This window comes from Boleophthalmus pectinirostris, unplaced genomic scaffold, assembly GCF_026225935.1.
Source record: "Boleophthalmus pectinirostris isolate CB_2022bp ecotype Guang Dong unplaced genomic scaffold, ASM2622593v1 HiC_scaffold_89, whole genome shotgun sequence".
NCBI classification, from domain to species: Eukaryota; Metazoa; Chordata; class Actinopteri; order Gobiiformes; family Gobiidae; genus Boleophthalmus; species Boleophthalmus pectinirostris.
The window spans coordinates 13,171-29,281 of record NW_026571539.1 but is presented as its reverse complement, the minus strand read 5'-3'; the positions used below and the strand labels follow the sequence as shown (position 1 = coordinate 29,281).

Sequence of the window (16,111 nt, the reverse complement as noted above, 5' to 3'; positions counted from 1 at the left end):
CACAAGAAATCAAACATGCCACAGTGTTACCATACACGTTTTGAGTCATATTATCCAAGGATTTAAAAAAACACAATGTTTTTAAGATAAAACAAAATCAATATTTATTTAGTATTTTTACACCACAATGGTTAAACACTCCATTACGTTCATGTTACACGCTACTTCCCGAGCTCTGTTGTATTCTATCCTTTTGTCAGTAGAGGTCACTATGACTCCATTATTTACCAAAACAGCTGCAGGGACTGGTGGATTAGAAATTAGGTAATCACAGACAGGAACACCTTGACACATTTTTTATTGCATGCACGTTGCAACATAATGAATTAATTATTTTTTAAATTATTATTATTGTGTCTGGGATACAAATGCACAGACCTTTCGTGGGCTTATAAGACACCATAAACATACAATCAGTTGCCAGAAGTGTGTTACTAACACAAATTAATTCATTTAAACAATCTAGTCTGCCGTTTCTTCCAGGCTTTACACAGAAATGATGCCAACTTATAAATATTAGAGTTAAACAATCATTTAATCTTGCTGTCATCATTACACCAGAACATAACATATAAATTAATTTAAGTGTATAGGCACATGGCAGTGACAAGTAGTGAGTAATCATTTTACCATAAGAATGGCAAACCATCAAACCTAGAACAAATGAATATTATTAGACATAAATAATATACTTTGACATAAAATTACAAGACATGTACGATGCTTACATAAGCCCTATTTAAAGAATTAATTATATAAATAAAAGCTTGTAAATCATAATGAGATAATTGAGATCACTAACCCATTATAATTATCTCCTGGCATATTGTCCCTCATCAGTATATCTGGAAATCCATTGTCTGGGATGTCCCTCTTTCCATACCTGTCGAAAGAAGACAATTAAATTACTCCATCATGATGACAAACTGTTTCATCTATCCATTAGCAAACGGACCTCTGCCGTGTAATAAGGTTGATGTAGTGTCTTATTGCAGAGTAGTATTTGGCAAGCTCCTCAGGAGGAGCGCCTTCTTTGGGACTAGTAGGCTTCACTGGATATGCCTCCGAACCCAAAAAGAGACACACCAGAAGGCAGAAAGCCAGAATATTCAAGGACATCACTGCTCCGGACTGGTTCCTGGGTCACACACACATAAAAAAATTAAGATTACATTAATATATTCAACACTTACAGAATACATTTTTTGTCAGTATTACAATAACTTATAACTTACATTTTTATAGACGCAGCTTTAGTCTGATTACTTACTGCTTCTTCCACGAATCTTATAAGCCCAGTATTTTCTTGGACTTATATAGCTTGCATCTGATGGGAGGGTGGATGACTCTCTCTCTCAACAGTACCTCTGAGTAACTGACTGTTCTTCACTGATTCAGTAACTGATACTACATTTTAAAATGCCATGTTGCTTTGGAGAAAATTGTGAAATTACAATGTACATTTATCTTGTGTGTAAGGGAAAATATAGAAATAAAAACAATCCAAAAATTGGATTTAGATTATCATTAACTCCTTGAAGATATAGCAATAAAATGTTTCATGCTGGTATTGCTGGTATGGTACCTTATGACCCAAATGTTGCTCTTACAAAACAGTTTAAACCATCTTATTTACACTTGTACAAAAACAGGAGGTAAATGCTCAAGTCCACTAACTTTGAGCTTTTCAGATAACAGGGTGCAAAAGCTTTCAACCCCTTAACACCAAGACAACTTTAATAGCAACTATTTTCTCTGAAGAGCACTCTGCAGAAATTTTATCGAAGATTGGTGTGGTTGTTTCCTTTGACTGTCACTTTAGTTTTCACTCAGACAGCAGGGTCCATTTTTCACTAAAGTACTGATAAAAACTGAAGTATAACAGTGGTTTACTTGATATACCATTTTGGGTACTATAAAATGGCACAAGTGAATACTATAGTAATGACGATCATCATCAATAAACTCAATTCAGATATCTAACATTTTCTAAATTGTGTAAAATCCTAGAGGTACAAAAACATTTCAGTCAATTGTTATAATTTATTTAATAAAAAGGCTCAATAATTCTAGACTTTCACAAACTATAGAAAGACACACATGATTTTTATATTTAGAATCACTTTGTAACTTCAAGATCATAGATAAAATCTTCTGGTAATCTCTCCATGGGCATGTTTCTTAGTTGTTCATCATAGCTGCGGAGTGTCCATAACTTCTCCAGTTCATAAACTTCCCTAGACTCCGGGAGCATGAAATGAACCACCATATTGCCTAAGAAAAAGAAAAATCATGAGAAGAAGAACAAAAGCAAGAACCAGTTATATAAAATAATATTCAAAATGACATACCAAAGTCTATACACATCCAGTCCTCTGTGTCTTTTCCTTCAATTTTGACATGTGTTTGATGATTTTTCTTCATATATTTATACTGAAAAGAAACAAAAGTCCTATTCAGAAACGTGAACCAGAGACACAGTAGTAAAAAAAAAATAGATATATTCATATCTGAAATTGAAATGTCACTTTACCACTTTGATAGCATAAAGCGCCATCGCCTTGAGGTGTCTAGTTGAGTAGCCACTGACGACAATTAAGTACTGTGCATAATTAATCTGCTTTGGGACTTTGACAACACAGAGGTCCAGTGCATTTTCCTGCTTCAGAAGAGCCACCAGTACGTCAAGAGAGAAATCCTGAGGTGAGCCTATAGGAGCACAATTTATTAGGTTAGAAATGATTTACACAAGGGAAATCACTTGGACAATGCACCTCAAAATACTAGCAAAAAGTCACGATAAGCAGTATTAAAACTATAAACTAGTGACTTTTTAAAACATTATCTGGACTCTACAAATTCAAAAATATCCACCGAAAGATTTTTTATAACAAAGATAGCAGTGTTATTATATCTTGTCCTAAAAAGAAACAATGTATTACTTTTAATCAACAATACACTTAATTTGATAATTTTCTGTCTCAAAGCATTTAGCTAGTCTTTATTTATATCTTTATTATCTGGTTAAAATGAATTTTAAAAACAATACAATTACAATACAGGAATAATCATTGGACTAGTCGATTAATCAAATATACAATAGCTGACTAATTTACAACCAAAGATTGTCAGAAATAAAATAAAAACATAATAAATAAAAGGACAAAAGATAAGATTGTTAAAAATAATTCACTATAAACATAGTATGAAGTGAAAAGTATGTGGACCAATGAGCATTAACATAAAGGTTCTCTTATTCATGGATTTTAGCCGTTTCATTTAAAGATGACATTTTGAGGACAACAATTTTGTTTTAAATTTGCAATTCCTATGAATTTTTCATCATTCTGAAATTCACGTAGGCCTATGTTAATGTTAATTCATATCACTTAAATAGTAAATAACAACAGACCCATTTATTTTTAATCTGTCACACCTTGTAACCTATTTTAATATTGTATTAGTCATAACTCCCCTTGATCCCTTGTATAGCTGTCACTGAAATTCATGGATTAACATTAACATAGACCTACACAAATTGAAATAGTAAATAACACACCCATTTATTTTTATCCTCACACACCATTTAACCTTTAAGTATATTTTAGTGCTCATAACTCACCTTGATCCCTTGTGTAGCTGTCACTGGAGTCACTTGTCGGATCGGTTTTGGACAAATGGTTTAAATCACTCGTGTCTGAAAAGCCTCTGAAGGGACACACTGTGCGCCTCTGATGTGTCCACAAAAGCACTGGAGCTCGTTTCCACAGAAGACTTTGGCACCGGTAACATTTCTTTGAGGTGGTCGAGTAACTCTCAAATCTCGTCTTTGGCAAAACGCGACTAACATATGACAAGGAGAGCCTAGACAGAGGTTTAATGTTATTGAAAATGTTCATCTTGCAGCTTATAGTAAACATTGAGCATGGCTAAAAACAGGAAGTAGAAATGTGATCTGAAATTTGATTGGTTGTTGTCCTTCTTCGTGTTTGGTTCTCAGTGGTTTGGTTCCTTCTGCTTACAGCGCACTCTGCTGTTCACGATGCTCATAGATTCTAATTGTAAGTTCTATTATTGTAGTAAGTGAATAGAAGTGAAAAAAAAAAAAAAAGTCACTCAACTTTAATCCAGAATAGTTCCAGTATAAAATGCCATGTTTATTTTGTGTGAGGTTTACAAAGCTGACAGGTTAAAAATCATTTTCCATTTATTGCAGTATAAAAAGCTGAATTTAAAAAAGACAAAAATACCATCTTATACAAAAGTGGAAAGGCCTCAAAAGGCCTTGCAATTTTTTAATTCCTAAAATATAAAATCAAGCATAAATTACTGTTAAACATGTATTCCCTTACATACCCTTATCCCTTATTATATTTGTGTAAACCTGAGTTTCATTCCTCAATAGTCTCTGTGTCCTTTTTTACACCAAGTCTGACACTGACGGGAATATGATCTGTAAGTCCGGCCAAATGAGTTATAAAATGCACCTCTTCTATTTCCTAGAAGAAAGGCAAAAAGAGCTTTAATTATTCTTCTGATTATTATCATAAAAGACCATAAGACAATAAGACAATGGAAAGTAACTCACCGTTTTGTAGTGTTTTGACAGTGAGCTTTGACTGTACAAAATGTAGTCAATTCTGCGCCCAATCCAAGGCTGACCATTTTCAGGGTAAACCAAGGGTTGTCCTGCAACTGGGACAGGAGGAGAAATGTACTGCTTCCTCAACTTCTCGTCTCCAAGAGTTCTGTTTAAAATAAGACAAAATAATTTGTCATCAACCAGAGATGGGGTTCAATTGAAGATTTAGGGCTGCAGCTAACAGTTATTTTTCTTATCAATGAAATGGCGAATTTTATTCCTAGATAAAATCAGTGAGTTGTTAGATTAATCAAGGCCTGTAAATAGATTTGATTAGAGTAATCAGATTATACCTTTGCAAACTGTCTGGGGAATTCACATCTTCCTCATACAACGTGGGCTGCTCCAACAGTGTTCCTATAGGAAAGAAAGTACTCACTTACAAAATGCATTGCAATGCATTCAGTGCTCCATTTGAAAACAGATGGCGCATTAGACTTGTTAATATGTAATACTAACCCAACACCCAAGACTTCTCTTTTCCAGGACCAGCTCTGCATGGATCTCTGTACAACTCAAACAGAGAATGATTTTGTTCCAACGTGTCATCTACAACACAATTAGAGAATAGGTTACAAAAGGATAATGATTAATACATAAAAACCAAGGTAATACCATAGTTCATAAATAACAAAACGCACCAGGAGAACAGTTGTCAAAGTTAAAATCTCCACAGAGAACATCAAACACCACATCTTCATCTGGAAGAGTGTTTGCTGCTTGAAAATCTGCAATCCACTTAGTTACCATATCTAACTGTATACAACGAATTTCTCCTTCACCTGTAAATACACAGACTTATTATATCCTACATTTAAAAAAGCTTCAGCATTAAAATTTTTGCTGACAAAAAGTCTTATCTATTAAAATGCCTTTTCAAAGTATTATACAATTTGGGTGTATTTAAAGGCTCACACACAAACAAACCTATAGTAAAACTGTGGCGAAACTAGGACTAGAACTTTATACTTGCCTTCAGGGGCGTGAAGATGTGTGCAATTAAAAAATCCAACCACATCCTTTTGTCCTTCATTCTTCCCAATAAGCAGCTACACAAATTAAAATATTTGTTTACATTTAAAAAAAAAAAGGTACAAGCAAAAATGACAAATTTTAACATAATAATTGATCAGTATTTAAAAGTAGTGGTTCTCCACTGGTGGGTCTGAAATTAATTCTAAATTTGTGCTGGGCCTTTGCCAAAAATAAGTTGATGAATGATTCTGTCAATAGTGGTTGAATCAACAATACTCTACAAACTAAAACTACTGAAATGCAATGACTATAAAAAAAAAAGGTTCAAATGCAAAATGTTGATCATTTTTCTTATTTTCTGGGGAGCAGTGGGTTGTCATGTCAGTTAAAATTGGTCTTGGTTACACCAGAAGTGAAACACTTTATTAAATTATGTTACCTTTGTGGCCAACAGTCCTTTTGCAGCTAGTGCATCCTCCCCGCGGCTATTTGGGAAAAAGTGGTACTGAGCCTGCAGCACTGGGAAGCGACTCGCAATAAACAAGCCACTGTTAAAGAATTTGAAAGTGGAGCATGTGCATGGAGGCTGGCAGGCGTACACCCCAACATCATATAAAATATGTCCAAACACTGGCTTAAGTGCATTTATGAGCTTTTGTGCTGCTCTTTTATCAAACACCTCTTCCAGACAGACTACATCCAAATTAGTTGGAAATAATGATGATACTTCCCAGATTACATTATCCTCTGTGCTCTGGCCTCGACTGAGTAGAGCAGGGGGTCCGTCTTGCTGGTTGGAATTTTGATTTGAATTTAGTGGGGTAGTTGGAGAGTCTGTCAATTGTTCGTCCGTGTCATTGCCTGGTACGACTGCCTCCACGCTTGAAGGCTGTGAAGCTGTGCAGTGATTGTCAGTGGAGCCATAGTTACCATCTGCTTGAGCTATTTGTTTACTTGCAGCCTCAGAACATGGTGAGTTAGCGTCAGAGAGTATGCTTACAGAGGGGCTGAGGGTGCCACAGCTGCTCGGAGACTCTACAATGATACGAATTTGTGGGCGATGAACACTATGTGCAATACGTTGACCAATAGCCGTTGCTCTGCGCTGTGTGTGCCCAAGGTTGTTGAAGCGAGCCAGACTGTCCGGTAAAAGACACAAATTAGCAGTGGCAAATCCAAATGAGGTCTTCTCTGTCAATTTGAAGTTGCTCTCTTTTTTTGAGATTTTTGTTTCTTTATGGTAAGAAAATGGTCTACGACAAGCCTGAAGCGGTGCCCATAGTAAGAAGCCAATGAAGGCAAAGGGACACGCAATCAGAAAAAGAATAAAAAAGAAGATTGAGCCAAAAAAAACTTCTAGAGGACGAAGGTAACATTCCTGCTCCTCACGCTGATCTGCCTCCAAAGTTGTGGACTTCCATGAGGCAATAAACCGATCCAAAAACCAGAAACAAGGTGCAATTAGTACCCAGCTTATTGCATGGATCGCTGCAACAAACCAGTTGGGAAAAGGAGACGTTCTCAGGGCCATACCCCTCCCTTAGACAACAATGTGAAGAAAAATCATTCCACGTCTAGCTCTTTTTCCTTGGTGTCCGGTGAAACAGAGGTGGCTAAAATAAAGCAAAAAAATATTTTACAATATTAAGTTGTTTACCACAAACACAAGTCTATGCAGGTAGATATGGATGTAATGTAGGTATAGGTAATGTTCCAACTGAAGCATGTACTGACACGTTGGCAGTGAAAAACAAGATCTTGTTTGCTTAAAAGTTTAGCAAGGCTTCCTGGTGGGTACTGTAAGACTACTGGGGAAAATCAGCTGTTTAATTCATAGATCTGCACTAGTATGACACATAATTGTCAAAACTACACAATGTAAATAAGCAGAGAAGCTGGGCAATTTCAGAGTATCCGACTGCACCATTGCACAGAGCATAGTTTAAAATCTCACCCTCATTTAATTACAGACATAGATAAATAATTGTACATTAAGCAGTACAGAATCATCAAATGATCACAAATCGACATTGAGGTCATTTCAAAGCTGACCAATTTGAAGATTAATAATTATATTGATATTGTGCTGTGTATTTTGATGAAGCACAGAGTTGCTGCATGTTAAAAAAAAACAAAAACAAAAACAAAGTCCAACCTTCCATTATGATCATTAAATTCACAAAGGCTTCAAGGGAGAGGCAATCTAACCTAGCCACTGCCCTAAGTCACTGCAAGTAAAGAGCTGCTGTAAACGAGGTTAGCTGTTCAAAAGGTGAGCTATGCTAGAAATGTCCTAAACACACGTGATGCAATAGTGGTTGGTGTTAGATCGCACAGATTAGAATAACGCAGTCTTTTTATGTAAGGTGTGTTTCTGAATCTTGATCAGCGCTAGCTACGAGTCACCTGTCCTGTCCAGATGGTGCAGTGCTAGCAACTTCAGACACACCAAACTCAACGTGGCATCCTCGGATCTCTCTTACCTTGGCTCGTACCCGGCTGTGGATGCTGGCGTTTATAAAGTGACTTAATTTAGGCTCATATTTAGCAGGGTGTAGTTGATTTTTTTAAAACTCCCAGCCTGAACAGAGATAGGCGGATGTATTTCTGGAGGGGTTTGAACGTCCCGTCTTCTGTAAGCCCCGCCCCCTCTGCGCTTGTCAATGGAGCTTTTTTTTTTTTTTTCCACAGTCTAGACAGAGTGGCCCAGCATTATGAATAGATTTAATTTCAAAAGCGGAAAAAATAGATAAAAGCTCGCAATCCAAGCTAAGTACACAAGTATGGGTAAAATACGATTTGGTATGTCACTTATCCATGTCTTTTAATACCTACAGAGAACTCCTACAAGCCATGTCCTTTACTTACATAGGACTCGGCCAGTATACAATATTCAGGTTTGTTGTAGTACTTTTAGATATGTCAACTGACAACTATTGGTATTTCACGTTTTACAGCTTAAAATAATATAATTGTGTAGAACAACAGCTCTGCGTTTTTGTGTAGAAGACCACAGTTGCCAGTAGAGGGCGGCAAAGGTCTTGCCCTGTATCACACACAGCGATTTGTGAAGCAGTTTAAATGAGGCTAGAAGAAATAGCTGCAGGTTTCAAGGTTGATATCTTAGTTTTTAGGATTATGTTGATACAAAGAGAGAAGACTTTGGTATAAGTCTATTACAACAATAATCACTATTACAAATATTCAGGATAACAAGCCCTGAGCGGTTATTGCCTAAAGCTATCACACCTTTGATATTTAGTAAATATTTACAATGTGAGACATTTAATTTAGGCTACTATATTTTATATAGAATTTATTTATATAGATATTTTGATTTGTTTATGTTTATGGATCCCTGGGCAAATCTACCACAAGAGAAGGGGTTTCTCATCCATCACAGCCAGCTCATGGAGACACTCCAGTAACAGCACCAGGTCTTTTTGGAGTTTTAAAGGAGCTGTGGTCTCAATTACACTCCTCAAAAAGTTGGGATCAAGATAGTCCACTTCCTGTGAGCTTCCTAGTGCAGGTCTTGTCTGCAGAATCCCATACGTGTTCACAATAAATTCGGAAAACTGAGGATGCAGCGTGATCTTGTACCCTTTTCTACTCAATATTTCCTTGATTTTTTCATATCTTTCATTCAGGTGATGTCTATAAGCCTCGTCCACTTTTCCTGTCAGAGGATGCGTGCTGACCTGTAGAGAGGGTTCATCATTACTAAAGGTTCATTGTGTAACTTTTTAAGGGTTGGCTATCTGCTTGTCTCCATGGAGATGTTATTGCTTTGCCTGGTATGCTTCACAGTACTGAACTTATACTTAATTAACACTTATCTATATTGCATTTATTCAATTACAGGTGTTTACATTAAATATTTATTTAACTATATAGTATAATGTGTAATAATGCCATACTGTACAGAACATAGTGTAAGTTACATTTCTCACCTCAGTAATCTTGCTGGGTATGTTTGTCACGGTGTATCCATAGAACCTCTTGTTACTTCGGAAAATGTAGCAAAGAATTTTCCAGTCTAACTGATAGGCAATCTCTCCCAGCAGTTTTTCACGCTGTTCTGTAGAAAAAGAAGAAAACAAAGTTATAATGTGGAAGAGAGAGCACATAAGGTTCACATATACATTGACTGAATGCAGCTGTAGAGTTATGGATCTATAATAAGATTTTATTATAGTTCTATGGGTGCAGTCATCAGATCTGTGTTAGCTAGTTCCTTAGCTAGCCTCTTAAAGGGTTTCCATGGACACGGGAAAAACAAACAACTAATTTCACAAAATCCAACAATTTCTTACTTGTGTCAAAAACTGCTCAGTGTGTGATCCATGTAGCTCCAAGAAACACAAAACATTTACATATTTAAAAAGTTCTGATTTTGAAACCATTTGTTGTCTGACTGCCCTGGCTGACAGCACAAAGGAGGAGATGCCATCATACATTAAAAACCTGAAAATATGAATATGATTTGAACAAACCTTTGATGAACCCCAGATGATCTTGACTGCCAAATCCTGTGTCTTTGCTTTCCACGTAACTCAAGCTCTCAAACAATGTTTTTAAATTGTCTGGAGATGATGTGCGATGTGGCTGTAAACCTGCTTTGAACTGCTCCTCATTGATGATGGACTGCTGATTTGAGACTCTGGTGAATGAGGGTGATCCAACTAAAACACATAAAACAAAAGATAATAGGAGTAAATGAGCAGACAAATGTGAAACAACTTTAATTAGCTAGGTGCCAAAATGGGAACACAAACTTACTGGGTAGTGTTGTGCCCTCTGGAGTGGTGCTGTCAGTCCTTTGCAGATTACTTGTTAGTCGATTGTTTTCATTGATTAAGCATCGCATTGATATTTTCAGATTCTCATTTTCGCGAACAAGTTTCTCATTTCTTAACAGAATACTTTCCATTTTGGTCCTCTAAATTTTACAGCAACCCAACCCAGAGATCCAGCCAAACGTTTGTAACGAAGTGCATCATTTAAATCAAATCAGCATAACAACATTCAAGACACTGATTCTTTAGATTGATGAAGATTCAAACAGAAATGTAATATTTTATGTAGTTTTAAAAAGTAAATTAAATATATCCAATACAAAATGTAGACAAGAGGTCATAGAGAATTTTGATATCTTAATTACCAACTGAGATGAATAACAAATAATTAATACAACATGTTATATACTTTCTTTAGTTCTACTTTATTATGCCCGTACGGAAATTTGTCCTGTGCATTTAACCCATCTTTCATTGTCACTGGGGCATCTACTGCACCTTTAAACTTGATGAAGAAAATGGTCAAAAATAACACACTAAAGACAGACATTATGCTGAACCAGATACTGGAGGTCTTTTCACCTTTGACCTATTGTTTGACTACAGGAACCACAAAGGATGGAGGGGAAGAGGGAGCCATCCAGGAGGGGCTGCACTTTGTGCCCTGCCCACAAGAGGGTCTGCTACACAATTTTTTCAGTGCACAAACATGCCCTGGTGCGTGGTGATAATTTTGACATCTTATTTTTGTATTAAAAACCTTTTCAAACATACTTCACTGAAAAGAACTACCAGTAAAAATTTGAATACACTTTCTTTTATTTAACAAAATACCCATTGTTTTTGTCATGCATTACCAAGAGCAAGGTGTAAGATGACCGTGCTTTTAAAACATTGAAATAGTTCACAATAGTTTCACATACAGTATAAAAAGAGTTGTAAAAGGATTAAGAATTTCACTAAGAAAAGGTAGGCTACAGAAAAGAGAAAATAACTACATGTTGTTGTTTATACATATTAAAGCTTTGTTTTTGTGCTCCTGGTTTACAACAGCCGGGACTAACCCTTACACAGAGGGCTGTCTGAACACAAGGTTTTGTTTCTGAAAGGCTCATAATAAATACATAAATAGTCTAATTTAAAAGGCACATTCGGTCAGAAGTGCATTGTCAAAATGTACATTTTACATACAGTGAGCTGAATAACAGCTTAAACTTCAGCTGAAATTAAAGGGAAACATCAAGGCAATTGGTGCTGTTGCCAATAGAATGTGTAATAATATTATATGCCACTTCATATTAAATAATATACTTAACACTGACATACACTTGTAATTCAATAACCTAAAACCATCAGCAACTAAAACCATCAGAGGAAATTATCCTTAAGATTGAAGCTATGGGATGAAGCCTGATGTATAACATGTGTCCATAACTATACTTTAAATACCATAAATTAATTCAGAGGTTTGAGTTAACAAAACTCATCATATTCTGAAATTAAATTAAATAATTTACCAGTAAATAAATATTAAATATGTTACACATGTACTGGTGATGAAATACAGCTTCCAGCTGAGTAAAATGTTCAGTGACTCTCCAGAGATTGTCCAAACTCTTTGGTAGAAGGAGCACTAGCTCCTACTTTCTATACTATAAACTGCATTAAAACAGTTTTACTGAATGCGATCGGACTGGAGCTGCTGAGGCTGGTACTGGCTGAAGGCTGCAGCAGCCCCTGGTGTGGCGGCCGTGGCAAGGGGCTGCTGAACAGCGTACCCGTATCCCGCTGTGGTCATGTAGCTGGTTGGAGCCGGAGAGGCGGCGTATGGATACTGCTCATAGGCCGCAGCAGCTGCAGCAGCAGCAGTAGCGGCTGCAGAGTACTGGGCGTAAGTGGCTCCTGTGTAGTCCAGATATGGAGAAGTGGCAGCAGCAGCTGTGGCAGAAGCTGCGCTGGGCTGGACATGAGGGATGACCACACTGGGCTGGACAAAGGCCTGAGGGTACACATAGTGCGCAGGAATCCTGTGGACAAACCAACACACAGGGTCAAAGCAATGTCACCACCAGATATGCACCCCTCGCAGAAACTAAACTGGTAAAAACTGAAATCAGGCGCCACAATACGTCAATCCAGTCCCCAGTTTGACACAGCAAATCCATTCATTAAAAAGTGAAAACCCCTACCTAGAAAATGAAACGTTAGGGAAGCAGCAAAACAAAGAAACAGTGCAGCTTTTAATCCCTGAAGCACTTTAAGTCTGTGACATAGTAGGCCATTAAGAGGAGCACAGGCAAAACCTGCCCCCCAACAGAACACTTCAACTGTCTTTGACACAATGCCGACTGCATGACAACCACCACATATCAAACAATAAAACTGAAAAAAAAAGTGGATCTTAAATCGTCCACACACTGTCAAAGCAACAGCACACGTACAAACATGCCCACACATGTTAATAATTCCTATCTAAAACAAAGCAACACATTAAAAGTCTATTAAAGCACCTATCAAGAGCAGTTAGAGGCAGTTACTTGCAGTGCAGGCAGTGGCACTGTTGCTTTAATGCATTCTCCAGTTTTTAACAAGTTCTTGTTTGGTTGGATTAGGGAAGTTCCATAAAGATGCTGTGTGTTAAGGTTAGAAACATAAAAGCACAGAAAATATAGGTACAGTGAGTGGAGACATCTATTAAGAGCAGAAACACTGTACAACTCAAGCAAAGTACATAAATTGTATTTGCTGGACATTCAGAGCAATGTCACCCCATAAACTAAATCAACCATTCAAGGATTTAAGGGTGTGAAAGTGTGATATCTGTTTATAGGTGGTTCCCTTGCTTCTGGCAGATATGCACCCCCACACAAACAGGCACATGCCAACTTGACTGACAAGGGAGGCTGCAAGCATGCTATTTCTGCTCCCCTTGTCATCCAAAGGACAAGCTGATCTCCTTCAGCACATGACACAACACTCCTCATCTGTAATGGCCTGCTACACCACTAACTGACAAACTTTAAGATGTTTATGTTTTATTCTAATCGTGTTGGAGGAGGCTTGACAATAAAGACACTAGCTCTCTAGAAGCTGTGCTCTTGTTTCAAAGAGTGTAACAGGAGCCAATTTGCATCATGTATTATGCAAACAGAGAGACAAGTTTCAAGGCATGGCCAGGTCAAAAGACATGTATTTTTAAGTTAGAGGACTCTCTCCATACATATTATAAAATGTACACTATTTGAAAGTAGAGCGTGGGTATTTTCTAGAACCCCAAGTACCAAGCTAAATAAAAGTGCTTTGTAAATCACTGGGGCACGTGGGTAATCCCCCCGACGCGACTGGCCAACCTGACAGACGCATGGCTTGGCCCACCTGTTATCCACAGCCCAGTGGCCCTGTCTGTGCCATACATTATTAACAGCACTGAGTGACTCCCATTTTCCATCTGAATTTGAGAGGCCTTAGAGATCTCTATAGCCAACAGCTGCTGCGTGACTGCCTAAGATCTATGTCTCTAGTAAAGTTTTGAGACTATATTTAAACGACGATCAAATGATAAGGATTTATTGCAAGAATAAATAACATATCCATGCTTGTGTCTAAAAACAGTTCAACTTGACTTCATACATTCTGACCTCCAACAACTATATGATTTGGGGATTTTTTCCTACCCTGTTACAGCCTTAATATTTTCTTCACCATCCAAATTTGTTTTTGTAAAACTGGAAAAATGTTAATGATAGAACTGCTGCTCATATATAAAGCTTTAAGTAAAAGCAGTGGGTTAATTTGAAGAAACACACCATCATTGGTAAGAAACAAAAGGAACTCCCACATGCAAGCCAGTTTGGTTTTGTTGCAGGGGACCACTTCTTCATAAGAAGTACCTGATAATATGGAAATTAGCCCCCTTTTAACAACAAAACACAATCAACGTAATGTTAACTGAACGCACTGGGAAAAAGAAAAAAAGACTCCAAGCTAAAGCTCAAATCAATTATTAAAAAAGGGAAAGAGAAATAACATCCCAAAGCAAAGTTACTGTTCAGCTGCCTATAAAACACTGTAAAAAATTGCCCCAAAAATCTAAGGTCCCAACCTCCCCCACTGCAAATAGAAATAAGCACACAAGTTAAACTGAACACCACGTCATACTGAAAACAATGCACACACCAATCTATGAACTAAAGGAAAACTGAAAAAAGACTCCCATGCAACTAGTCACCATTTCAGTGTGTTTGTATGTATACAGGTAACACTTTAGCGCTCAATGCAGCTCAGCTATTCCTCAAATCATCAAGTCCCTTCTTTCATCTGCTATTTTAACCGTTACCGAGCCTGTCAGAGAGAGACAGACAGTCATGAAGACAATGCTGTGGTACTGAGGGCAGAAATAGTATCTTCTTTGACAATAATCAGCCAACACTGAGGCACATGTCAACACTCATTTTCTGATCTTATAGGCTACTGAATAAAAACAATTCAATAGTTATGACAATTTGAACATTAAACATTATACTTTGAATTAACATTTTGTAAAATGAACATACCCATATGGTCTTTGAATAAATGCTGGGTGGATCTGAGGTACACCAAATGCAAACCCTGTAGAACAAGAACACATTGATATAAAATTACTCACAAACATAATAAATTAAAGATATACCAAATGTAATGTTATGCCATTTGTAATAATGATCTCTGCAAATAGATGGGCACTGACCTGGCTGTATGACCCTAGGTTTAGCCCCCAGGTATGCCAAATTCACATTGGCTTTCCTTCCATCTATAATGGGGTTGGGGTCCTTGCAGGCTCGGTCAGCAGAGGCCCGGTCTGCCATAGTGACCTACCAAAAAAAAGACAATTTTTAACACCATAATAAAAATGAAGATTACACCTGTACTGGTAATCTCTAAAAAGTTACTCATAATCTCTGTAAATTTGAGTTAATGCTATTTATTTAGATAGGATATTTCAGTTTCCTGTTAAATTTTTGAGGGGCTTTTTACAATAATTTTTTTTTTTTTTTTAAATAGTTAATTATTGTTGCAACAGTCCCAATTTGCTATAATTCTGACAACTATAAATTAGCTACAATAAACACCACAGTTAAGACCTTTGCATTTAGATCAGTAATTATATGCTCCTCAACACCTATATTAAGAGAAAATACAAACGTCTAGCATTTCATTTGAAAAAGCTTACGAGGAGCAGAAAACATTCCGATTGCAGCTGTTTCTCACGTCACGTGTTATAAATAACTTTTTCTAAAGGAAGATAATGTAAACTTACAAATCCATAACCTCTGGACTTTCCCGTCTGCCGATCTGTGATCACAACCGCCTCCTCGATGTCCCCAAACACCTCAAAATATTTTCGGAGACTCGAGTCGGTGGTGTGATAAGGAAGACCTCCAACGAAGATCTTGGTGAAGGTGGTGTCTTTCTGTGCCGAGTGCATGATGCAAAGTGAATAATAAGTGAAAAATAAAGTTGTGCAAAGGGGAAAAAAAAGGCCGGTATAAACGAGGTCGGTGCACGGAGAGAGGTGTATGTCCCCGCGGCGGCAGTACGTCTCTGGCTGGGCTGAGGCGCGGACACCTGTTGCAGAGGCCGGAGGTTTGGCCCCAGTTGTCAGTTGTCACAGTTAGCTCCACCCAGATCCAGGACAGGACCACCAGGCTGGGACCAG

At 37.4% G+C, this 16,111-nt stretch overlaps 5 protein-coding genes across 5 annotated transcripts; all 5 read right to left on the bottom strand.

Moving 5' to 3' along the window:
• Positions 1-157: 157 nt before the first annotated feature.
• Positions 158-1,293, bottom strand: LOC129412579 (peptide YY-like). The gene is made up of 4 exons (XM_055166558.1): positions 1,236-1,293; positions 956-1,138; positions 803-883; positions 158-654 (listed from the first exon to the last, which is right to left on the bottom strand). Coding segments are annotated over exons 1-4 (294 nt in total). The 5' UTR covers positions 1,238-1,293; the 3' UTR covers positions 158-626.
• A 736-nt stretch (positions 1,294-2,029) lies between these two features.
• malsu1 (mitochondrial assembly of ribosomal large subunit 1) lies at positions 2,030-3,969 on the bottom strand. The gene is made up of 4 exons (XM_020937637.2): positions 3,623-3,969; positions 2,534-2,709; positions 2,352-2,433; positions 2,030-2,274 (listed from the first exon to the last, which is right to left on the bottom strand). The coding sequence occupies exons 1-4, from the start codon at positions 3,918-3,920 to the stop codon at positions 2,120-2,122; spliced, it is 711 nt and encodes a 236-aa protein (XP_020793296.1). The 5' UTR covers positions 3,921-3,969; the 3' UTR covers positions 2,030-2,119.
• Positions 3,970-4,137: 168 nt separating this feature from the next.
• smpd5 (sphingomyelin phosphodiesterase 5) lies at positions 4,138-8,239 on the bottom strand. Its single transcript, XM_055166559.1, has 8 exons — positions 8,101-8,239; positions 6,057-7,230; positions 5,616-5,691; positions 5,284-5,424; positions 5,102-5,191; positions 4,936-4,999; positions 4,589-4,748; positions 4,138-4,499 (listed from the first exon to the last, which is right to left on the bottom strand). Exons 2-8 carry the CDS (start codon positions 7,146-7,148, stop codon positions 4,392-4,394), a joined length of 1,731 nt encoding a protein of 576 aa, XP_055022534.1. The 5' UTR covers positions 7,149-7,230; positions 8,101-8,239; the 3' UTR covers positions 4,138-4,391.
• A 746-nt stretch (positions 8,240-8,985) lies between these two features.
• Positions 8,986-10,550, bottom strand: LOC129412578 (speriolin-like protein). Its single transcript, XM_055166556.1, has 4 exons — positions 10,400-10,550; positions 10,114-10,302; positions 9,571-9,698; positions 8,986-9,318 (listed from the first exon to the last, which is right to left on the bottom strand). Exons 1-4 carry the CDS (start codon positions 10,548-10,550, stop codon positions 8,986-8,988), a joined length of 801 nt encoding a protein of 266 aa, XP_055022531.1.
• Positions 10,551-11,217: 667 nt separating this feature from the next.
• LOC110171725 (RNA-binding protein 24-like) lies at positions 11,218-16,060 on the bottom strand (the record flags this gene model as incomplete). The annotated part of the gene is made up of 4 exons (XM_020937492.2): positions 11,218-12,443; positions 14,970-15,024; positions 15,143-15,266; positions 15,713-16,060. Coding segments are annotated over 4 exons (879 nt in total), but the record flags the coding sequence as incomplete, so codon positions are not given.
• Positions 16,061-16,111: the final 51 nt, after the last annotated feature.